This window comes from Mus musculus, chromosome 10 (genome assembly GCF_000001635.26).
Source record: "Mus musculus strain C57BL/6J chromosome 10, GRCm38.p6 C57BL/6J".
Classification (NCBI taxonomy): Eukaryota; Metazoa; Chordata; class Mammalia; order Rodentia; family Muridae; genus Mus; species Mus musculus.
The window spans coordinates 27169226-27195353 of record NC_000076.6 but is presented as its reverse complement, the minus strand read 5'-3'; the positions used below and the strand labels follow the sequence as shown (position 1 = coordinate 27195353).

Genomic DNA, 26128 nt, shown 5'->3' with positions numbered 1-26128 from the left:
CTTTTCTATTTCCTTATTTAATTTTCTGAATATTTCAGTGTCTTAATTACTATAGTTTTATAGCAAGGAATGGATCTTATTATAAACCCTCCAGCTGTATTTCTCATTCCCAGCATTTTCTGCGTATTTAGATATAGCTTATTGTAGGTTTTGTTGTATTGTTTTTAAAGAGTGTTGGGATTTACCCAGCATTGTTTATTCACTGACCATTTCGACCTTTATGAGTCTCGCTTATGTATTTTCTTGTGGAAGGTGCTACAAAACCTTAAGCCTAGGGCGAATCAGCCTCCCTCCAACGCTCTGATAAGCCAAAGCCTTGTTGAGTTTCTTCCAAGTTCTAGTCAGAGTGATTAAACCGTTTAAGTTTTCTGTGAGGTCTAAAGTGTTTCCTCCTACATGTCTTCAGTGATTCGCTTTCCCAGCATGATGTCATTTCTTTCCTGTGCACATCCCCTATCAACCCCAGCTTCACATATTCTTCTGCACAGCTCTAGAGTTCTCAATGTAGAATTCCCATTCTCAGCACATTATGCTTGCTCCTGCAAATGTTAGCTTCTTTGGATTTTCAAAACCAGTGCCATTTGTACAGACAGTTAGACTGTCTGCTGGGCCTTTGCTTGGTCAGCTTTCTCTCTAGTGGTACAGCCTAGAAGCTGCAGCTACTCCCAGCCTTGTTTCTTCTCTTTTCTCAGAAATAACAGTTCGTTGCTTTATTATTCAGTGCCTAAATGCAGTTTTCTTGTGTTTTAATGTTAGGGTTTAATGACTTAAACACAGAACTAGTTTCTAAAAATAAGTAGGTAAGTTGATGTGTGTGTGTGTGTGTGTGTGTGTGTGTGTGTGCGCTTTATTAAGGTCCAACTGCTCATACGCTGTTCATGCTCTGGCGGCTGGCCCACAACAAAAGCATATTATCAGCACAAATTAGAGCTGATTGGTTATTTAAAAAATTAAAAACTAAAAAGAAAATACACCATAAAGAGTAGGTCTGGGAAGAGTTAGCAGACAGAGGATTAAGACTGAATACGATAAAAATATAATTTTTTTTTCAAAATTCTCAAAGAATTTGTAAAAATTTAGCATTAACTAGCCTAGAATACCCTGACCTCAAAAAGAATTAAAGTACTGCTAAGTGTTTCATTAAGTTAAGACATCTGGCTTCAATATGTGACTGGGAATCACAAACAGTAGACAGGACGCTCATTTCCTTACTTCTCGTGGTATTATTTCGTTTGAAATTCTATAGTGCTGCATTTTGAAAAATGAAAGATTTTGTTGAGTGTGAACAGCAGGCTAAGTTTCTAAGTGACTTTTTTTAAGTCAAACCCAAGTATCTACTCTGTTACTTGTAATTATTTTAAAAAATAAAAACTCATGGGAATGCACATGAGTTTGCTCTCCACACTTATAGTAAAATTCTTGAAATTAAAGCGTATTCTTTATAGGCAGTGTATAAATCAAGCAGAGATATGCCTGCATGTCTATAAAAGTTATTTGGGGGTATTCTTTAGTGAATAAACACTGAATAAACATTATATTGATTGAAGGCGCATTTGAATCTTATTATGTTGAACTATTGCTTTAAAAAAAATCTAAATTTCTGAGTAAGTGCACATTTTTCTATTAGGAGGATTTATAAAAACCCATGTAGCTATTAGAAATTATTTATGAGCATACATTCAACTTGGGTGACTATTATGTAAAAAAAAAAAACAATTAATTTGAGAATTAGAGACTCTTGTTCTTTTTGCCATGGAGAACTGCTCTGTGCAAAGAGGTGAGCAACCATGTCATTTCAGCTGCCTGTGTAGGAGAATCAAGCCTGCAACCATTCACTCATAGAGCAAAGGAGAATCAATCCTCTTTTGCTAATTAAACATTGTATTTGATTTTAATTTAATTTTGACATTGGGTATAGTGCTATCTAAACATACAGTTAATGATCTCAGTTATTCCCACAGTAACTTCTCAAATAAACTTCACAATTGGACCCATCCTAAGGTCTATTTGGACTGTAAGCAACATTTCAAGAACTTGTTACTTGATTGTATACAACAAATTGGTTAGAAGACATTTCATATATTTGTTATCTAAAAATAGGGATGTTCTATGGAATTTTTAAAAATCTACTCTATGATTATAGTTTCCATACCATATCATTATTTTCTTTCTGGTTATTTTAAGCAAGTCTACACATACTAAGTGAAATTGGTTTAAAAAAAAAAGGGGGGGGGGGGTGAATAACTAAATCATGCTAATTTTGAAAGCTCATTCTACATCTGATATTCTTTAACAGTTAGTTATGTGAAAGTCATTGTATTAATCAGGGTTCTCCAACAGGATAAAACTTGCAGGGTAAATATGAATATATATTTATATTAAAAGGGTATTTATTAGGTTGGCTTATAGGATTTAGTCCAGGTAATCCAAGCAATAGCTGCATCACACAAAAAAAAAAAAAAAAACAGAGAATACTATAGTTTCTCTGTCCATGAGGCCGCTGACTCAACAGCTCACACTGGTCCTGGAGTCCTGGCCAGTTCCTGGAGAGCTGTTCATCTACAGTCTACATTAGAATGCCAACAAATCTAGCTTTAATACCAGCAAAGAAACTCAGCACCAGGATAGTTGAGCTTTCGAGAATGAGAGAGTTGCAAACAGGCAAAAAGCAAAGCTTCCTTCTTCCATGTCCTTTTAGGCAGGCTGCCACAATGCACAGCCCAAAGTGAAGGTGGGTCTTCTTGTTTTAAATAATCTAATAGAACCCCTCACAGGAGAGCCCAGAGCTTGGGTTTTATTTGATTCAAGATGTAATGTAGTTGACAACCAGGATTAGTCACCACAGCAAGACAGTGGTTTATTCTCTGTGTTAGAAACTGTTCCTTCTCGCCTCATCTCTCCCTCCATGAACAACGCACTATGTTGAGTTGGAAGCCCACGTCTAGCTTTACTATTGGGCAGTCTTGAGTATCCCTACATCCCACTTCTAAATTAGGGAAAGATACATCTGGCTTCCTCTTTAGTTTCTTACTATTCTGTACCCTCCTGAAGAACAGGCCTATCCAGATCTCTATCCTGCCACTTAACTGCGACTGGGCAAGTGTGAAAATCTCTTACAACTTCTCTTTCATTACTTGTGGAGTATAACAGAAATGACTTCCTTTGATAGTCAGGACATCCTCACAGCATTCCTATGAGTTGGCCACTGCATCATTTCTTGAGCACAGGAAGATCTGATGCACGAGGAGATGAATTAAGCTGCCTTAGGCTCTATGCCTAATAAGTGATTGGTATAAGTGAAGCCTAGGTCTCGACACATCATTTTGCTACTGTAAAAGTGTTAGCTATCACATGACTAAAATGTCCTGCTTTTTTTACTGAATTTGTGTGAAATTAAAATGAAATGTCGGCGAGTGGGATTGAGAGTGTGAAAAATGTTCATATAGTTCCAGGCACGTAATCAATTCTCAAATTCTCGATAGCTTATTTATATTTCAATTTTAATTAAATTTAACTACTAAAGTTAATTCCTCCTATATTCAGAAGGAAGGAATACAATATAGAAAGGGGTTGTTTGTTTTTGGATTTGGTTGATTTTTTTTTATTGATCTATGCAATACCTTTTGCTTTAATGTTGTACCTAGTGTAATTCAATAAATGGAAAGGGAAAGACATCCTCCTCCACCCCACAAAGAGAGAGAGAGAGAGAGAGAGAGAGAGAGAGAGAGAGAGAGAGAGAGAGAGAAGGAAAAGGAGAAAGCATGCATATTTGTAATATACTAATAACCACAGTGATTATTGCTAGCATAAAATAACTTTTTAAGGATTGTTTTTTAAGCGTGTGTGTGTGTGCACATACACACACACACACAGGCACACATGTGTCACAGCATGAGCATGGCCTCAGCTCTCTCTTCACACCTTGCAGGATTAGGTCCTTAGGCCTGTATGCTAGCACTGCTTTCTGCCCACTGAGCCATCTCCTTAGCCCTAAGAACTCTCCAGGGCAATCCCTGTTCCAGCCTCTTCACTTCATAGCAATGAAGAGACGGGAAAACAGTTTGTTATCAGAGCTGAGGAGATGGTTAGTAAGTATGGCGCTTGCCAAACAAGCGTGCGGCCCTACCCTTCACCCCTAGAACCCACAGAGACAGCTTGGCTGGTGACACCCAAGCTCCTGTAATAGACAGTGTCTCAGAAAATAAGATGGATAAAACTTAAAGAAGGACACTTGAGGGTGACCTCTGCCATACACGCCTACAGGAACATGTACAAACTCACAAGCACTCAGGCACACGTATATATTCACACATTGGTGCACACCCTAAATAAGCAATGCAACTTAAAATAGAATAAAATAAAACAACAAATCAAAGCCTACATTTTCTTTCTTGTCACATGGCATTGTGATTTCTACATTTTTCTACATGATCATCCATTTTTCTACATGCAGTAAGCTTTTTAATGCTATGTTCACTAATGTGTCCCAAAGTCCTAAATTTCAACATTATAAAGGATACAATAGATATGTTCCTTATTATGTGCATAGTGGAATAGAAATGTTAGGATTAAGGTTTTAAAATGTTTTCTATTCGGTTGCCTCAGCACTTGCTTCTTTTCTCCTTTCCACAGGTTTGTAACTGCAGCACTGTGGGGTCCTTGGCTTCTCAGTGCAATGTAAACACGGGCCAGTGCAGCTGTCATCCAAAATTCTCTGGTATGAAATGCTCAGAGTGCAGCCGAGGTCACTGGAACTATCCTCTCTGCACTCTATGTGACTGCTTCCTTCCAGGGACAGATGCCACGACTTGTGATCTGGAGACTAGGAAATGCTCCTGTAGTGATCAAACTGGACAGTGCAGCTGTAAGGTATGGATGTCTGGACTGCTCCACGTAAAGTCCCCATCACTGGACACCCCATCACTCAGTTTTACTTTTATTCACTGTTTTCTATTCTTGCCGCACTAAGCAATGCAAGCAAATGTTCATGGCCAGACACAGGTTTTCTTGATGTATGCTCATTGGCATACAGATGCCACTTTTTAAGAACTACATTTAACCCAAACGCAACCCTGTTTCCAGTCAGTACATAGGGTATAGGTTCCACTGTGACTGAAGTTGTTTTTCTTCAGTGTTCTTGCTTAAAGAAGTGTCTGCACAGTGGGCAGTGGGGTCTTTCAGGCACAGTCAGAGAAAAGCCACAGCTGATAACCAAGCTTATCATAAACCCTTTCTCCTGCGGTTAATCAGCAGCCACTGCACACTAAAGCATATTTATTCCTATGTAAATTCAGTAAAATTTCTTCACATGTGAACACTGACATTACAAACAGTGGATAACTATGTGAAAATTTCAGCCCTCATTAAAACTGTGAAATAACGTAGAAAAGCAGCCAATTAAAATGGGTAAGAGGGACATTTTTGTCCTTTATATATTCCTGAAAAAAAATCAATCCCAGGATAAATGTGGTTAAAACAGTGTCACAGATAGCTTTTCAAGACAAAGTCTATGCCAAAAATGCCATAGAAAACAGTAGTTTGAAACCTGGGCAGTAAACAAGCCCTAGTTACCATGACCTTGAATTTAAGAAAATAGCCTCTATGTAGAAGATCCTAATTAAGGAGATTATTATGCTCCATACATACACACTCTATTACGGCCATATGTTATATTTCCCTCATGTTGCATATGCATTATATTAGAGAAACTATGTACTAGTAGAGCAAATATATAAACATTGAATTTCAGGGGTTTTGTAGGTAGGAATCATAGGTTTCGTTTGCTTTTGAAAATTGTATTGCTCACAACAAAGTTGTAGGAAATGCACAGCTTAGCCCTCACAAACAGAATACAATGCCCTCAGAAACAGATGCATTTAGGAACCAGGTACCTTCTAAACTCCCAGGAGATCCTGACGGGGCTGTGAACTCAAAATAGCACTTAAGATATACATAAGTAGCACATTCTTCATTCATCTGTTCGGTTTTCATTAGTGAAAAAGAAATGTGTTTCTGTTCCCTATTCTTAAGTTGATTTCTCCTATAACAATTACAATGAACCCTGAAGGGCCCTCTTCTTTCTTCAGGTGAATGTGGAAGGCGTCCACTGTGACAGGTGCCGGCCTGGCAAATTTGGACTAGATGCCAAGAACCCACTTGGCTGCAGCAGCTGCTACTGCTTTGGAGTTACTAGTCAATGCTCTGAAGCAAAGGGGCTGATCCGTACGTGGGTGAGTAAGAAGCCACCGAGCCATGTAATGGTGTGATGCTCCTTCCTTCAGGAATCATTTAGTCGGGCCCTGAGGGGTAGTAGCAAACAGCAAAACATTTAAGTAACCCCGTCTCCTGTGTGCACTCAGAAATGCTAAAGGTTCTATGTGTGCCATTAGGCAGTTGGCATAAATGCCTCTTGAAAATTCTTTCTAGAAAATTGTTCAGTTGCTTCTGATAAGAAAATTGCAAGTGGCAGCTAGGAGGAAGCGTTGTGGTAGCTGGAAGCTATTACATCCTGGGGGAGGAGGCACAGACAGGTGACTGCTGGCATCCAATGCAGCCCTGTAAACCAGAACCTGTTGCTCACCTTCCAACCAGCCATAGGATGCACTCACTGTACATGGTCTGGATGGCATCCTGCTTATTTTGACTTTAATTTCCCTTTGTTTTCCCAGAATTTAATTTTCACTTTTGTTAGTGAAAAAGCATTGCGTTTTTCAGAGAGTATGAGTTTCATTGTGCAACTCATTTCAAAGCAATTACTTCCTACTGCTCTCGCCAACCATGTCTCAGTTCATTTTCTGGGACAACCTACCAAAGTAGGGACAGAAAGTCAGATAGGCGTGTACTCCATACCCAGCTTTAAAAGAAGGACCCAAAGACTCACATTCCTCTCCTACTGAAATTTAACCTTGTGCAGGTGACTTTGAGTGATGAACAGACCATTCTACCTCTGGTGGATGAGGCCCTGCAGCACACGACTACCAAAGGCATTGCTTTCCAGAAACCAGAGATTGTTGCAAAGATGGATGAAGTCAGGCAAGAGCTCCATTTGGAACCTTTTTACTGGAAACTCCCACAACAATTTGAAGGGAAAAAGGTAAAAATAACCCTGAATTTACAAGTGAACCAAAGAAAACATGATTTAGGAGTCAGGTCCTTAGAAGTTTACCTCATCATCTCTATTCTATTTTTTCTTTTCAGTTGATGGCTTATGGTGGCAAACTCAAGTATGCCATCTATTTTGAGGCTCGGGATGAGACAGGCTTTGCCACATATAAACCTCAAGTTATCATTCGAGGTGGAACTCCTACTCATGCTAGAATTATTACCAGACACATGGCTGCCCCTCTCATTGGCCAGTTGACACGGCATGAAATAGAAATGACAGAGGTAAAGTTGGTAGTTGTTTGGTGCAAAGATATACTAATGGTTTGTCATTCAGTTCTGTCACCATGGTGTTTTTGGTTCTCATTTACAGAAAGAATGGAAATATTATGGTGATGATCCTCGAATCAGTAGAACTGTGACCCGTGAAGACTTCTTGGATATACTATATGATATTCACTATATCCTTATCAAGGCTACTTATGGAAACGTTGTGAGACAAAGCCGGTAAAGTATAATGAAAAATACTCAAATTATTATTCTAGGGTCTATAGGGCTGGTCAAGAAGACACTAGAGAAGAAATCAAGAACCGATTGATTTGTGACAGAGGTGACAGAAGACAAGCCAAAGAAGGCTTCCACTCACTTGATAGAAGAAGATCATTGTTTACCCTCAAAATAAATGACGTAAAAACAATATTCTTACTTACATTAGTCATGGTGAGTTAAATACACCAGGAGAAAGTTCAGGATAGCACATAACTATAGACTAGAGATAGGTAACTTTAATGTAAGTCTGCTATAACATTGTTGAGAAAATAACCTTGAAGCATGAAGGGGAATGGAGAAGGTCAAGTTAGTCCAGTCTCCTCCATCCTTGATCATGCTCATGTGTCCATGCCACTGAAACATGTATGTGTATTTACTCTGGAGATCATCATGCACATTGATTCAAAATCATAGTGAATAAAACCAAGCACAGATGAGACGATGGAACATATGTGACATCAAGGAAGTGAAACTGGGAATATTCAAAAAAAAGGTAATTAGACAGGTTAATTAATACATGGGTCATTGACAATGGCACTTGGGGCCACACTGGTACCATTTTCAACATCAACATTCACCGAGGGCTTTAGTCAGAAATGGTCTCAAGTTTTTAAAGAATGAATGAGAAAAAAAATGTAATATTGAAAATATGAACACTGTTTCCCAAGACTCTGGTCACAGAATGATGGGAAGACCCAGTGATAAAATCAAGGGATGTTTGTCTCACTGGAATACAATGTGAGCATGTATATAGATTATGGTAAAGGTGGTAATTAGAGAAAATAGAATAAACTACATAGAATGAAGAGACTGATGGAGGCTCCGGGAGACTCTTCACAAGCAGAAGGCATCATACAAAGAGACGAAAGGAGAACTGACACAGATCTAAGTAAGTTTCTTACTGCAGAGGCCAAATGTGTTAATTTACTCAGTAATTCAATGTCTCTTTTATGTCCTATATCCTTCTGTGTTCAGGAAAAACATGGAGTCCATATATGTTCGTAAAATCGTCTTACAACAAATGAAAATAAAGATTAAGCCTCTCATAGTCAAATTAATGAATCTAAAAATTTCTTTACATCAGATATTCATACTGTGCTAAGCACACACACAATCTTACATAGAACTCATTGTTGTCTAATAGAAGATTCGTGTTGCTCACTAGATAGATGAAGGGGGTTTCAGTGAAAGAGTTAATCATGAGCTAGAACTCACCTTCTCGTTTATATTCCTTTGGGTTCTTTATCATGTTTTTCAGTACAGAAAAACATGTACTAAAACAAAACAAAACAAAAAGAAACAAACAAAAAAAAACCACTGTCATATATATTGCTAATTAGTTTAGAAAAGCAAAATACATTTGTAATAGAAACCAAAGCTGGCCTACATATTGGGTATACAAGTGGACTACTTTGCAGGTTCTTACAGACTACCCTAAGAATTTGATAGCTCACAGAACATGTCATCAGTGTTACTTCTGGGACAACTCTTGTTTTCATTTTTCACTACACATCAATTTTTGTAAACCCTATGAAAACTCAAGTTGTATGTTCACCAGGAAAGCAAGTAAGGCAGATACATCACCAGCACTTGTGTATTTAAGACAGGGAAAACATGACAGAGTTAAAATAACCCCCGAGTAAGACATAGCCCAACCTCTTTATCGTTACATAAACTACAGCGGTATCAGAAAGAGAGTTTAAGTTTGAGTTACGTATGTAGTAACTTCTAGTGTCTAGTATTCATTTAAATGGAGGCCATATCCAGAAACAAGTGAAGCCATTGCTTGCATTTCTATCCTTATGCCTCTCTACCCTTTCATCTACATGTGAGCTCCTCTCATCACCAGAGAAACATTATTCACAGCAGAGTATCTATTGTTGCCACTGTTTAAGAGTCTCTTGATTCTTTAAACCCCGCTCTCTCATATGATTGTGTGCACAAGAGAAGGAAGGCAAAACGATGCTTGTATCTTCTAACAGTAGTGTCGGGTCCTCCTGGAGGTTTCAGTGGAGAGAAGACTGGTCAAACACGCAGGAGTTTTGCCTCTTGCATCACAGTCCACAGAGTGCAGAAGAGCGAAGGTGTTCTTATCAGAGAGGAGCTGCTGCTTAAAGTTCTATGCGACCCTTACTACCACTATGCTGCTCTAAGGAGAGGAAAGAAAAACCTGCGTTTTAGCCCCAAATTGGTTTTGTAAGGGCTCGCGCACCACAATGTTGTGAAATCAGCATGTGAATTCATAATTTAATAAAACTTACCTACGCTTGTTATAAAGCTTATGATTCAACCTCCTTAAGCTATTGGAGGTGCCTTTTATGGAAGCAAAATTATTCAGTGTCTCACTTAAAAGTTTATTTGCAGAACATTCTCATGTTGCAGTTAGTCAGTCATGAAATAGTCTGGGTTTATGGACTGCATATATTTTAATGCATAATTTCAAATTAATGAAAAAGGTATCAGACAGTTCACTGAGACTAGATTTTTTCTGACCATAAGGGCTTTCCCACCAATACTAAGTCACTTGAAGGATTTATTTAATAAAGCTAATAAAATATTAATTTGGAAGGCTCTTTATTCTATTGAAGATCAGTGTAGATCATGCCTGGCATTGTTTTCTAGGAGAGTTTCCCAAGTTCTAAAAGGACACCCAGAGGCTCCATAGAAAGACAGTAGTAAATTAAAAGCAATTTCACTTGTGAGGACAGGATACATTCTAAGAGAGAGTCACCTTGTGTTGCCTGTTTGAAAGAATATAAATGTCTAATTGATTGGCCATGTCTGCATGAAGCTACTTACATTTTGAAAACTGGGAGGGGGTTAAAAATCTTTATAATAACTTCTCAACAGGACAGCAGACATCCAATTTAGTAAACTCCTTAGGATTTATGGGGACATTTTCCTAATAGATAACCTTAGTCTGAGAGGGGGAAAAAATGCAGTAATCAGATAAGGCAACTGAGCACCTGGAATTTAAGCAGCTTCAAAACAGCGTAGTTATTAGAGTGATGGCCCCCTTTCTACAATATGTAATTTCATGTTATCTAGATAAACAGATGTATTTTGGTTCATTGAAAACAAGCAAACAAAAGAATTTACCTCCGACTGGCAGAAATCTGAGGGGGTTTTCCTTAAGCCTTGAGTGGTTCTTGGAGGCTGTATCTGCTCATGTGTTCATTAACTCTGCTTGCATTCTTTGTAGCATTTCTGAAATCTCCATGGAAGTAGCCGAACCAGGACATGTATTAGCAGGGAGCCCACCAGCACACTTGATAGAAAGATGCGATTGCCCTCCTGGCTATTCTGGCTTGTCTTGTGAGGTAAGCTAGCTGCTATGAAGTCGCTTGCGCTCAGCTCCCTTCCAGAGCCACATGGAAGTCCTTCTCAAACTTCCTCGGCCCTTGATTTCCATGTGTACTCTCAGTCTATTTAATGTTCAGTCATGCATATTAGCCATATGTTATTGTCATTGTTAGTTTGTAAAGAATCTTAAATACTTAATTAAAAGATTTGTAAAGATATGTCACAGCCAGGGGTGAGCATGTCTCAAATGGCTGGTCTGTATACCCCATCTATCTTTTTGGCACCATTTCTGAGCAGTTAAGGCACTTAAACTGTAGCAATTATGAGATATCATTTTATCTGGTTTGAGCCTGATTTTTATATAGAAAAGACAAAATGTGTCCACTAAATAGCAGGCTGTTTCATTCAATATAATCTTCCCAAAAGGACATGAAATTGTTTCCACAGTGCTACCATTATTCAGTCATCACAGTTTTAAAATCATTCTTTTCACTCCTAGGATACTCCTCTGAATACCTTCTGGTAGTCTAATCAATGTCTACAAATATTAATTTGTAAAAGTAATACTACAATATTGGGAAGTTGGGAGAGATAAGGAACTGGGCTGAATTTGAACCTCAACTTCATCAATTACTAGGGCTACTTGTTTTCAGGGCTAGGGCTGATACCCTGCATAGATTTCTAAACCTCTAGAAGTTAGACATGATAAATACTCAAGCCTGAGTAACTAGTGGTATTCCATAATCTGCCATTCTACAAATTCCTAACTTTAAAGAGTTTTCTGGAATCTACTGTATCCCAAGTTCTGTCTCACTGGTCACTAATTGGTGCCCTTCGCATGAGGTTGTATGTCACTGATGTTTCCTCCTACTACAGGTTAAGACTCTTATGATGATTATATAAGCTGTGAACCTAACACACATGCCACTAGTTTGTGGTCTCTGTCACTTGTTAGATGATACTATGACTCATGCACTAATTATAGGTTCATGTGCTGATATTTTTAATATAGTTTAATCTGACAACTTTGTAATTGGGATTTTGGAAGTTTTCGTGAGAATGGCATGCATGGCTTCAGGCCAAAGCTAAAGCGTACCCTGAAATTTGAATTGGGGCTGGTGAAATGGCTCTGTGGGCAAAAGCCCTTGCTGCCAAGCCTTACACCCTTGACTTGCTGAAATTTCCAAGACCCACATGGTGGAAGGAGAGAAGAAACTCCCACAAGTTGCCCTCTGATCTCCACACACTTCTTGTGGCATGCATATACATATAAATTAAATAAATAAATAAAGTTGTGACTCCTATCTCACTCAACCACTTCAGACACTTTTGCTGACTTATCGCTGAGCCCCAGGTTTTTAATCTATTGAATCACCTCAAGGATGAATATAAATGAGAATGCATGGAAGAAAATTGTACCTCAAACGCAGTGCTGCTAGCTCAGCGACCACTGTATGGCTCCACAATGTTCAAAGGACAACTTCATGGGGTGACTGAAATGCCTTCAATGCCTCCATTGCCTGTTCAAAAGGAGATATTCATTGTAATATGCACACTTGAGTCTCATAAACAATCAAATAACCCATCTCTTTATTAAGTAATAGTTCCCTTGTGCATGCATTTTTACACAATACAAACATTATGTTTATATATGCCTTTCAAACATCCTCAGTATGAGGCTGGAAATGAGGCAATGCACACATACAAATGGGCTAACATTTCATACACATGAGAGCCAGAAGCAGAGAGGACAAACTCCTTTTAGAGAAAAGGAATTTGGTTTCATTGTCTGGTTACACTGCTGGAAAACTGTATGAACTTAGCCAAATCCTTCAACTGCCCCAGGTCTCATTATTTTATAAATGGTTATTGTTATGTAGTTATCCAAACTATAAGAGGGAAGTTCTGAAATTTCTGACTTGATAATGTAATTTTCCTATAGAAAATATTCAGAGTCGAGCTTAACCTTAATGTAGCTTGAGAAGAAAGATATTACATCTACATTTCTCTCCTCTTATTTAATACAACTCTCTGTATTTCAACAAAATATTGGAAAATTATGAAATTATTTTAGTATAATCTGCATTTCTCCACAAATTTCATATTATATGTTTGTTTTGTTATTTATAGGATTTATAATAAGACTAAAACATACTTTAGCATTGAGTTTTACGACTTACCATTATGTGAAAATATGAATTAGCACAAATTAAACAAATGTGAATGAAGGTAAATGGGAAATACCTAGAATGTGCCCACGTAAGTGTGAGAATTAACAGCTTTGTCTGTGTCATGTGAGTTCTTCTCATGCTCCTGTTTACAGACACCCATCACAGCGAGGACTTAGTGGAGAGATTATGGAGATAGAAGCTGATCTCTCATAATAAGACACCTGACATGTTTTCCACACTCTGCTGCCTCTAATCCATTGTACATCTTATTTATAATTCATTTTGATTCTAAAGGGTAATTACCCAAGCATAAAATCTAATCATCAAAGCAAGAGCTAAGGACAGTTTTGAGATAATCCACCCTGTTCCAGTAACATACGCTTTGGGTTATGAATACATAAAGTGGTTCCTTTACAGCACCTTTACCAAGTGTGCAGAATCCTACAGATATTTACATTTGGTAAGCTAATCACTTCATATTTCTAGACAGAATGAGATTTCAGGAAGACAGAAGTATTACCATTTAAACTGTAGCCTGTTACAAGGATACTACACTCTTGCCTAACACTCCTGTTAGAGGGGCACTATTGCTCTGAACGGCAAAGTTTCCTGTCCTTGAAATAACTAGTTACTATGATTTGTGATCACAATAATTTGAAATAGAAACTACATTTCTTTTAGAAGTCAAATGAAAGGCTCTCTCTGCATCATACTTGTTTACAGAAGCCCCCTACTTAGCCACTTTTCCAGAGTAGCTTAGGATACAATTATTACCTAAACCTATAATCAGTTTCAGTTACACACAGACACGGTTATTTATGACTTTTCAGCAGTGTGTATATTGCATCTGCAATGATATCACAGATGAGAAGTTTAATAATGATGCCTAGTTGATATTTTGAGAGTTCTAGTCTCTCAAAACCTCTTCCCAGGTTCTATTTGCTTGGATCGGAGTTGAACTGGAATCTATTGGGTCAATCAAAACCTCACAGTGTGAGCAAAGTAAATTTTAAGTCCCCAATATATACTCACTAGATAATCAGAAGACTCAAAATTCTTAATGTGGGACGAGTGGGCCCCTTCCACATGCGTGCTTCCCTCAGGAGATCCTTTATCACTTTGGTGGCATGACATGTGGGAGGCCTGAGGGCTGCCCTCATGCAGTATGTCCTCCTTAATGGTGGGAACATAACGTGAGAACTGTGCCACTAGGAAATTGCAGCCTATGTAAACATTGTGGCACACATGTGCACACAGTAAAATGACTGTTATGTTTCTAGTCAGAGAAATCTCTAAGGCTCTTACTGTATGCATGGTATGAAGTTGACTGAAGCATTGTTTTGTGACATGTTATGGATAGATGGTGTGTGCTGTCATTTTCTTTCCTGAGAACGTTAGAAAAACCCTTGCTGCCTTTATTTTTAATTTATTCTCAGCAGCTACATCTAAATCTCATCTGGTACAGGGCATTTACATTAATTTGTGGAAAGCATTAAATGTGTGGATTAATTCTCACAACATTCCTATGCAAGAACAAAATCTGTTGTATGTGTACTGTATCCTGTACAATCTCAAACACATCTTATAGCGGACTTATATTGTCAGACTTATACCACAGAGTATTATTTATAATTTTCATGTTCCCACTGAGGAAAATGAGGTCCAGGCAGGTAAAAGAACTTGCCCACCATTACACGGCTATGCCATAGCAAAGCTGTGATTTAATCTGAGATGCATTTGTTTCTAAAGGTGTTAACTTATATTCAAATACTACGATACAAAAGATCCATGTGTTTCAGGTCAGGAAACGGAGGCCTGCAGAACTCAAAGCCTATGTGCTGTGGTATGTTCTAAATGTCAGAAGAAAAGCTAAAGTCCTGTTGGCCTGGGTTCAGAGCCCACGCAGAAATCCCAGGCAGAGTGTGCTCACTGATACCCTCAGCTGTCAGCTTCCATCGCCTCTGAGGAGAGGACGATGTGGAGCACTTGAGAGATGCTGGCTCACCGCTCTTCTTTAATTCTATTGCCTTTACTGCCCAGATCTTTTAAAGTTTTCAAGAGCTGCCATATCGTGAAAGGAAAAATGAAAAGAGAACAGAAGAAAATTGAGTTGTGCCTAATTTCAGAACATGAGAATAGAATTTTGGAAAAGTTGGAACTACAGACAGGAGAAAAATCTAACAAAATAAAGTTTAAAGAAGTTTTTCTTTGTTTTTCTTAAATTCTTCATTGGGTACCAAAATAATATTTTAGAGAACATGTAAAAGTAGCTCCTTTCCTGTTCTGTTTAGGCTTTCTTATGTTGTTGAATTTACCCCCTCCACACACACTTTTTTTTTCAGTGAAGGCAGAAAGACTTGATATTTTAACAAACACCTCCAATTGATTTTGAATAATAAAAATAATAAATAATAAATACATAGTGATTCAGGAAAGGAGAGGATTAAAAAAAGATAAATGTGGCATATCATTTTAAATATTCTGACAACACTCTAATTCTTACATTGAAAAGCTGTCACTTTTTCTTTGTTTAGAAATACAGTCCACCAAAACACAATATTAAACTGTTAAGAAGAAAGTTTAGCTATCAACTCAGTTAATGCACCTGTTGATTTGTGGAATAAGGAAGTCATGTCCTAAAGACAATAACTGGCCCACACAGTTCATGGGGACTAACTTTGAAACCGCAGCTCCCATATCCATTAGGGTGAAGTCTCAAGGAAGTCCAAATGTCCCTTTCAAGCACACCTTAAAAACATGGGATGATGAGTGTGCCTGTGGCCCTCAGGGGCCCTCAGTCGTGAGCACTACTGACACCTTCTCAGGAGTTCAAACTCACATCTTGACCTTCACTTTACCAACTCAACGTTAGTCTTTAGGGCTGAAGCCAAGCATCTGAATATTTCAAAATTCCCCAAATAACTGAAAAGCAAAAGGAAAGGCCTAGAACTCTCTTCACAGAACTCAGCATGGGACACCTGATTGAGTACAGTACAAATCTTGGAGTTCTCAGTACATTTTAGCCCAGGACACTGAACTTGCCTGCTAAATGAAATGTATTCTTATTTACTTTGTTCTTCTCAGGTTTAGTTGGTTGGTTGGTTGGTTGGTTTCTTTGAGATACAAAAAAACATCTTGGAAATTCTTCCCAATTTGTGTGGTTTTCACACATATACAAAACATGGAGACAGACACACCCCATAACAATATTTAGAAAAATAATTATGTGAGATCCATGTTAGTAAAATGCAAATGCTCAAGTCAGCATAGTAACAATTTGCAGCAGTCTACACAGTCTACACAGTATAAAGCTTTTGGGGTAGGAAGTAGGGGTGTGTGTGTGTGTGTGTTTCAGTGTGCATATTCTCATATGTATGAGCACATAAGTGTTCAGAGGTTTGGAATTAATGGGTTTTCCTGGACCACACTCCATCTTACGAATTGAAACAGGGTCTCCCGCTGACTCAAGACTCACAGCTTTGTCTGAACTTAAAGGGGCTGCCAGGCCCACTATGTTTCCATGAGTTCTGCTGGTCCAAAGCCCTTCCTCTTAAGCTGTCAGTGATTTGCCCATGAAGATAGCTTCACAGATCCTATGTGTAGCCTCTCCAGCCACTGTGTGCCACCTCTCCAGCCCCTGTGTGCCACCTCCACAGCCTGTGTGTCACCTCCACAGCCACTGTGTATCACCTCCATAGCCACTGTGTGCCACCTCCACAGCCTGTGTGTCACCTCCACAGCCCCTGTGTGCCACCTCCACAGCCCCTGTGTGCCACCTCCACAGCCCCTGTGTGCCACCTCTACAGCCTGTGTGTCACCTCCACAGCCACTGTGTATCACCTCCATAGCCACTGTGTGCCACCTCCACAGCCTGTGTGTCACCTCCACAGCCACTGTGTGTCACCTCCACAGCCCCTGTGTGTCACCTCCACAGCCCCTGTGTGTCACCTCCACACCCTGTGTGTGCCACCTCCACAACCTGTGTGTCACCTCCACAGCCACTGTGTGCCACCTCTCTCTTCTAAACACACCTGGGATTGCTCTTTCAGTTATATTTAAAATAAATTCTTCAGCTGTAATTCCTACACTTTTTCTCTAACAATGAGGAAAGTTAACCTCAATTGTCAATAACATAATTGATTACATGTTATTGTATGTATATATAGATATACATGTATCCAAAGGTACAATATATATTTGAACGTCCCATGAGATGCAAAGTTTCTGTTTGTTTGTTTTGTTGTTGTCGTTTTTACTAATGGGTTCAGCCTTTCTTTAGTTTGCTCAAATTCAGAAAGGAATTAAATCTCATTAGAATTTCTTATAGGCTGATAAAAGCCAAGAGACTCTTAATTAAGTGCTTAATTGAGGTACACATTAAACAGATCAAAATAAACTCAAGGAGAGCACTGAGCATTGATTTTTTTTTTCTCTCTCTCTCTTTCTGGGGGACTTCTGTATATTTTATTCTGAGCTGGTTAGACCAGATCAAAAGCATGTACACGCATTAGGAAGCTCTTGGTAAAACATGTCTGGCTACTTAGCTAGCTGTCATTCTCTCGACAACAGGGGAGAGTTTTAAAGGAAGAAAGAGGATCCTACTTAGCCAAGGTGTTTAAACAGCCTCTTTACAATCCTCAGAGCCATCCAGGAACTGCCTCCTATCTCTTAATCAGAAACCAAACACTGTCTGATGAGAGACAGCATTGAGCCTGGGATCCAAGCGAGCCCACCTCATGCCGAGGACCTCTTCACAGAAATCCAGTGCAATTCTTGATACAGACATATGAAAAAACTTTCATGAAGATAAAACTTTTGGTTTTGCATACGTCAGGTTTGCCAGCAATTTTCAGTTGGCTTTGATTTCATTGCAAAGTGGAAAACTATAACTCAGAAAAGAATAAATTTTATGAATTCCTAGTAGTTTAACAAACAGAGATTTCATTATTTTGCTTTTTTTCATTTTAAGAAGCTTTAAATCGTATTGATATAAGTAATGCACCTATAGGGTTTTTTTTTATTTTGCTTTACTGAGATTTATTTTTGGACATTTGCTAGTTATCCATCAAGCACAGAGAAGCATATTTTCAGCTGTCAAGGACATTGGACTAGCATCTTGTTAGTCCATATGACAATGTTAGTTAAAAATAAACCACTCAAGAAAAAGACACTCTCAGGCTTTCTCAGGCAAAAAGCAGTAGATGCAAATGAAAGCTTTCCTCTGTTAAAATCTGATTACATGAGGCTGGCAGTGCTGGGGAACAGAAGAAGGGCATAACATAAATATATCAAAATAGGCATTTATGCTTATAAGTCAGACTCCGTAAATTCACATACATACATAGAGGGCATAGACCAAGGTCATCTTTAAAACCACTGGAGAACTGAATTTGCTAACATGTGTGCCCTAATTGCCTTTTTTCTTCTTCTAGACGTGTGCACCAGGATTTTATCGACTTCGTTCTGAACCAGGTGGCCGCACTCCTGGACCAACCTTAGGAACCTGTGTTCCCTGCCAATGTAATGGACACAGCAGTCAGTGTGATCCTGAGACCTCAGTATGCCAGGTAGGCACCTGCAGCTTCATGGACAAGACCTGTGCACACTCATTTCTCTTTCCAGATATGCAGTAGTCCCTGCAGAGGCAGATTCATCTTCAGGGAGCATAACTGTGTGCTTGAAATGAAAAATGCAAGAGGGAAGGACAGTTGCCATGTTCTTCATTTTAAGATTTAATGAAAAAGTATGATGAGGGAAAAAAAAAAAAACCCTCAGTTCGAAAGTGAATAATAGCAGCTTAGAGCATAGGCAAGCACACTGGTCAAAAATTATGTGATGTGCTATTTTCTAATTAGAAGCAAAAGTGGGTTTTTATGAAATCTGGAAATTATAACAAAATGTTTAAAGTGCCTGTATGAGGTCTTAACTTTGATTTCCAGTTATTCAAATTAAAAAAGAAAATAAAGGAAATGGGGGATAGTGGAGAAAGGAAGATCAAAAGAAAAAGTTGTTACAGAAAACTTTTCCCCAATACAACCTAGGACAAAATATTAGTATTTTTAGTATTCCCCACTTGTTTTGTCTATGTTCAAAAATAGGGTGTGCAGAACTACTAGAGTATCTTACTGTGCCTTTTACATGCACCTATCATGAACATCTTTAAATACATTGATTGTATATACTGATAGAGTTATGTGTTGCATCTTCCAGGTAACAAGCAGAACCCTGAACCACTATTTGCTTTTGAACCATCTGGACTCTCTGCTCTCTCACCCTTGGTATTTCAGAATCCCCTGTCATTGCTGATCCCCTAAAGTTGAATCACTTTATGGCTCTGGGCATCCATTTCTCCCATCTTCTTCCTCTAGTCTTCTGAAATCCTTCCACTGAACCCTGTAGAACTCACTGTAAAGCATCAATAAAATCCCATGTGTAGAATTCTCCTCTTCCCCTAATTTCTCTTCACGGCATCCTGTCTCTCTTCTCACATGCTGTCAGCCCTGTGGCCCTCCTAAGTAGTAGTCATTGCTTTCTCCTATTTTTCACATTCCTGACCCTGAAGAGAGGGTGGGTGTTCCTGTCCCGCACTGCCAGTCTCAGCCTTCCACACTTTTTCCTCTATAGCACCAGACAGCTTTAGATCATTCCCACCTCTGTCTCTGCTTGTTTAGTTAACCACTCACCCTGCCCCCCAGCAGACCCCTGACTCCATAATGGTTTTCTATTGTGTCATTTCCTTTATCTAACAAAAGTGCTGATGGAATCCTTCTTGATCTTAATATTCATAAAAGTCAATGCTCCATTCTTTGCCTTCTCAGTTTTTTTCTGCCTTTGCTTCTCCATTTTGAATATCTTCTGGTTTGAGCCTCTGTCTGTTTCTTTCCTGTTCAGCCCTTAGCATCTCAACATCTTAATCTCATCATCAAGACTTACACTACATTTCTCACGCCCTCATTTTGAAAAGCAGATGACTTCATGAGCTTTCATATCACTCTTCATCCTCCATCCACCTTGGTTTTCTTTTTCTTCTTCTCTTTCTCTTTGTTTTTTGAGACAGTGCCATGGCACTTGCCAAGTCACCCATGGTGGCAGGCCAGAGAGTGCTGTCCCACAGTGCTAGGATTACAATGACACAACACATTTCTAGCCTCTTATATGAGTCCTGGAACTCAAACCCAGATCCTCATGGGTGTGTGTGTTTTTCTGACTTAGACATTTCCTCAGCCCTCGGTGTCACTTTCTATGAAACCATTGTCAAGCAGAAGAAAGGAAACCATAGCTCACATGACCTCAGCAACGCAACCCTTGATCACTTTTTGTCTCCATTACCTCTTACTCTGACTCTTTCCCTTACATTGGAAGAATTAATCATTCTGGAAAAGACAGACTGTTAGGCTAGAAATACAACTTATAGTGAAGCACTTATGTAGCATGTATTAGGGCCTGTGTTCAGAGTCTAGAGAATGGTTAATGAGAGATTAAGTTTGGGAAGGACAGACCAAGGCTTTACTGTGTATGTCTGATCCTCACACTTTCTGCCATTTCAGGATACTATTCTCTTAATCTCCCATCCCATCTGCACCATTTAAGAGAACAGAAGCCTTTTGGCTCTACCTCCTTCTAACTACCTCTCCCTCCATCATCAAAGAGTTTTCAATACTCGATTTGCAGTTCCTCAGTCTATGTGGACTCCAGTTTAACTTCCAGGACTGTGAGAGAGCCTGTGACTCACTCAGCCCCAGGATTTATCCTTCTTGGCATATCAACAGAATTTGTCACCATGAGTCTCCACATTCTTTTTGAAAGTCTATGTTTGGTTGATTTTCCAGCCACACTACTGTGAATGTTTCAAATCCCTGCCCCCAGCTCCTCCCTTCATCCTCTTTTCTTTTCTCATCCTGGTATCAGTACATTGCATTCCCAAAATTCAATGCCTTTTGTTTCTCTAAATACACGTTTCCATAGTGATCTTATACAGGCACATAACTATAAGCACCTTGACTGTGATTCCACAGTATTTACATGGTTCCTACCACTTAATTTTAATTCTTCTTTAGTAATTCTAAAAGTTTTTGTGGTATGTGAAAGTTATGTGTTTTTCCTTCAAAGATATTATTGAGAAGACACATTTTATTGATTAATATCACTACTTTTTCATAACTAATGATTTCTAAATATGCATTATTATCTTTTTCAATATTAAAATCTGCTTAAGGGTCATATCTTCTGTTCTACTTGGCTTTTTGCTTTTACTATAATGCTTTCTTTCCCTTCCTTTTAGAATGTGTTATATAGTAAATACAGATTTTATCACCCTTAATTCTTTAATTTCCTTAACTAGATTCCATATATTCCTTCCAGTGACATTTTTATTCACTATTTTGAAAGTTATATTTAACTGAGTTTTATATATAACTAGGATTTTGATTGTAATTGAAGTAAACTGTTCTTTAAGGAATTGCTGCATTTATACAGGTCAGTTTTTTTTTTCTTTTACCTGGGAATGTTATTGTCTTCCTCTTCAAACATTTTGTATCTTATGGTTGAACTATTATAAAAGAGAGGTTATATATTTTATACATTAAAATTAAATATATTATACATCTTAATTTCAGTAGTTAAGATTGAAGTATCTGTTAGCAAGTTACTAACTAGTCTTTATCATAAAATTTTTAATATGTGTTTGATATCATACCATTTTTATTTACAACCTATCACTGTTCAGTTATTTATATTTTTATAGTTATAAATTATTGTTTTAAAATATATTTTTAATTTCTTGTCATATACCATATCTGTAATAATTATTTTATAAATTTTATTGATGAGGAGTAACATAAAATGTTAAGTAGATAAATAATCAACAACCTTTCTAATTCATGATTTTAATATTAGAGTCTCATCCTTCTTCAATAAAGCTTGGTAGCAGTAGTTCATTTAAAAAAATCATTCTTAGGCTGAGAGGTGGCTCAAAACTTAAAGAGTTTAAGAGTTTTTGTGCCGCAGACCCTCTGGGCTCCTTTGTCTGCATGGAACTGGTCTCTCGTCGTGGGTGGGCAAAGCATCGGATGAGTGACAAACAGACGCACACAGGAGAGTTTGTGTTGGATCTGAATGTGTTTTGTTAAGTCGAGCATCAGACTTTTTATGCAGAAGACAATAAGGAAGTTGGGTGACATATTCGCAAGGTACAAATGAGGTAACCGGAATCTTACATAAAACAGAGGAATGCAAACACAAAAGGTCTAACCGGAATCACCTGGGATAGAATTCATTGTTAACAACTGGGATCAAAAAGGGCTCCACCTAAGATTCACTTAATCTTAGAAGCCAGGGTCGAGGGCTTCGCGCCCTTGCCATAGTTCCTATTTTAGTCTATTGTATAGTCTATTGTATAGTCCACTTATTGTATAGTCCACTTCCTATTTTAGTCTATTGTATAGTCCCTTAGGCCACTGTAAATACGTGTGTATGGGTATAACTCAGCTATAGTCTTAGAAGCCAGGTATGAGGTCTTTACTCTCCTAGGGCAAGGGCTTTTACACCCAAGTCATGGTTCTAACTAGGGAGTTCTGTTCTAGCTAACCATCTCATGAATAATGCAATACTCTAAAACCACAGCCCGATCTACTTCCTATACCATTGTAAATTCCTGTATATGGGAGCGACTTGGCTTTTATTGATAGTGTAATACCAGAGGCTATTCTGAATGTCACTGTCTAGCTCAAGGACATTCTAGGACTGTTGGAACACTGAGGCTTTAGCTATGTCAGAATTCAATCTAAAAAGGCACTTATAATAGGATGATACTGAAAGAGAGCACGTGGATCCATACACTAGACTAACTCGGGAATGGAGAATTAAGAGAGCACACCAGACTCCAGGAGTGAGTTTCTGTGAAACTCTTTTTGCTTCATGAGCAGCTTTTAGGCATTCCTGCCTGACAAACTGACTCGACCGGAGTGCCGTGGCACTTTTGCAGAGGGCTCAGGTTCAATTCAACTTACAACTGTTTGTAACTCTAGCTCCAGGAGATCAGGCACTCTCATACAGACAGATCTACAGGGAAAATACCAATGCACATAAAACAAAATAAACTATATTCTTTATATTAATATATTTATATTATAATAAAAGAAGATAGTTTTTAAGAAAGAGAATAATTTTGTCATATTAAGAAATATCTTCTTATTCCTATATTCTCAGAAATTCTTTCAATAAGATGAAGCTATTACAATACAGCACATACTTGATTGTCGAGGATGAAGTCAGAGTAAAGTCAGATTCAAGACGTCTTTGTGCATAGTGTTTCCAATTAAAGATGAGTAGTGAGAGGAAATTAATAAGTAATATAGATTTTCCTTGAATTCCCAAAATAATTAGTATTTGCTTTTGATGTCATAGTCTTATTTCCTGCTTGTCTGTAAATTTCAACAGATAATTTGGGGGAAGGACTCAACTCATAAATTAAATGTACTATTCTTATGTAATTTTAAAGGATTAAATTTGCTTCAAATGATTGATCTAAACACACTCACAAATGAGAGTTTAGTTTCACTTTTACTAGACAAAAGTTACTGTCCTTGCCCTGGCTTTTTGGGTTGCTGTTCAAATGGAGAATAGTTTTCTGCCTTAAGAATCCTCAGTAAGAGTCTATTTTCTAAGAATCCTAAGATGAAGTAAGAAACAAATAAATACTTCCATCAAACACAGAGTTATATATAAATTGTTATGCCTTGAATTTTTATATTGTCCTTAGGGGAACTTTTGAAGTTAGACAACTTTATTTATCTTAGAAGCGAGCTTCTGAGGCAAACAGGAAACAACTATTATTATAACCTCATGGTGCAATCAAGGAGGCAGAAGCATACTGATTTCTCTTCTGCTGGACTCCAGCTGTCTTAGTTAAGGTTTCTATTGCTGTTGAAGAGACACCATGACAAAGGCATGTCTTATAAAGGCAAACCTTTAATCAGGGTTGGCTTACAATGTGGGAGATTCAGTCCATTATCATCTCAGCAGGAAGAATGCCAGTGTCCAGGCAGACATTGTGTCTGCTGCTGGAGAAGGAGCCAAGAGGTCTGCATCTTGATCTAACTGCAGCCAAGAAAGGGCTGTCTTCCAGCACTAGGAGAAGGATCTCAAAGCCCACCACCACAATGGTACACGTCCTCCAACAAGGCCACTCCTGCTCCAACAAGGCCACACTTCCTAACAGTAACACTCCTTGGGCAAGCATGTTCAAACCACTACACCAACTTTAAGTTATATCTGCTACACTTTTCAATGTCTTAGTTCTGGTGAAGTGACAAGCTTTGGCTCCACTATCTTGACTCAAATTTTGTCTTCAACTCTCAGCTGACTGGATGAGCCTACTCAGTTTCTTTAACTTTTGTGGTGCCTGGAGTTCTACATTTATCAATTTATAGCAATAATAGTTATACCTCTCAGAGAGTTTTTATACAGACTCAATAAAATTCAATGAACAGCTTAAAACATGATTTAGCTGGTGGTTGACTTCATAAAAGCAGTTAAATGGGGCTCAGTGGTTAAGAAAATTTGCTGCTTTTCCAGAGGATTCAAGTTCAGGCCACAGCACTCAAATGGCAGCTAACAGCTAACTGTAATCCCAGTTCCAGAGGATCTAACACACTCTTAAGGACTCCAAGAGTCCACATACCCCTGATCCTTCATGAGTATCACATGATGCACATACATACATACAAGCAAAACACTCACATAAAATAAGGCTAAATAAAATGTTTATAAATAAAATTCAGAAACATTTTAAGTAGCATTGATAATTCCCATATTATCCTTCACTGTAGTCTTAAAACTAACCAACTATTAATTAATTAACAATCTCAATCATTATTGTGTCTAGCACTATGCAAAATTTCCTATCTTAGTTTACTGGAGCTACTACAAGAAAACACCATACTACAAGCTCATTGGCTTATAAACAACAAAAAATTACTTTTTATAGTTCTAAAATCTGGACTGTTCATCAAGATAATCAGAAACTTTTGTGTCTGGTGTGGACATTTCCAGGTCACAATGAACACTATTTTTCAGTGTTTTCACATGGTAGAAGGAACTCTAATAATAGCTCCCTGCAGAGAACTTTCGAAAGAGCACAATTTCCAACCAGGAGGGTTCAACCCTAACCATCTATCACATCTCAAAGGGCTACTTCCCAAGACCCTCACATTAGGAGTCAGGATTTCAACAAAGGACCACAATGGCATAGACATTCAACAAACAAATACCAGGCTAAACCACTTGAGGAGATGGACACTCATTTATTCTTTTTACTATATTTACTTTTACTGTCCTTTATAAACAATAGAAAGAAAAATGCATATAGTTATAGAGAAATATATGGTTAAATAATTCTCCCAAAAAACACTACTGTGTGGCTACATTCTTCATGATTGCACATGGCATTTTCAAGAGAGTAGTATCCTCATCCTCGGGTTGAATAAGTTCTAAACCTTCGGCACTATTTCTTACTACAAATACCTCAGTGGGTGTCATTGACCTTGATAGAACTTGGTTTGCTATAAATGAAAGATTAAAACTTATAAGATGCTACACTCCAAGAAGGGGAGGTAGTGTGCTAACTACACGTGAGTAGAAAGGCATATGTAGGGAATCATATGGATAAATGGACAGGTAGTTAGAGGGATACACAGTAGACATTCTCACTTAATAATCACTACAACCTGTCTGCTTTATCTGTCCTATTTTCCACAATATTGAAGGTTTATCTAACTTATCTTTTAAAGATGTAGTTTGTAAACATATTTATTGTGTTAGAATTATAATTTTAAGAGAAAATGAAAAGTACAAATCCTCTTCACTATTGTCTGACACAACATCATTATCTGTAATTCAACAATAATTTTTTTCTTCAGGAATTAGACATTAATTGGAGTCCATGGTATTTTAAAAATATTGTAAACTTTCCTTAATATATCTAGCAACCTTGCCAAAATATGGAT

The 26128-nt window shown here is 38.1% G+C and overlaps 1 protein-coding gene across 5 annotated transcripts in view; it reads left to right on the top strand.

Moving 5' to 3' along the window:
- Positions 1-26128, top strand: part of Lama2 (laminin, alpha 2) — a 635907-nt gene that overhangs the window by 421838 nt on the left and 187941 nt on the right. For all 5 annotated transcript variants that reach the window (XM_017313815.1, XM_011243134.1, XM_011243135.1 and 2 more), the window contains exons 23-29: positions 4633-4869; positions 6087-6230; positions 6914-7093; positions 7198-7386; positions 7475-7608; positions 10853-10970; positions 18557-18691. In XM_017313815.1, the coding sequence (XP_017169304.1) occupies positions 4633-4869; positions 6087-6230; positions 6914-7093; positions 7198-7386; positions 7475-7608; positions 10853-10970; positions 18557-18691 (1137 nt within the window). The remainder of the gene's footprint in view (positions 1-4632; positions 4870-6086; positions 6231-6913; positions 7094-7197; positions 7387-7474; positions 7609-10852; positions 10971-18556; positions 18692-26128) is intronic.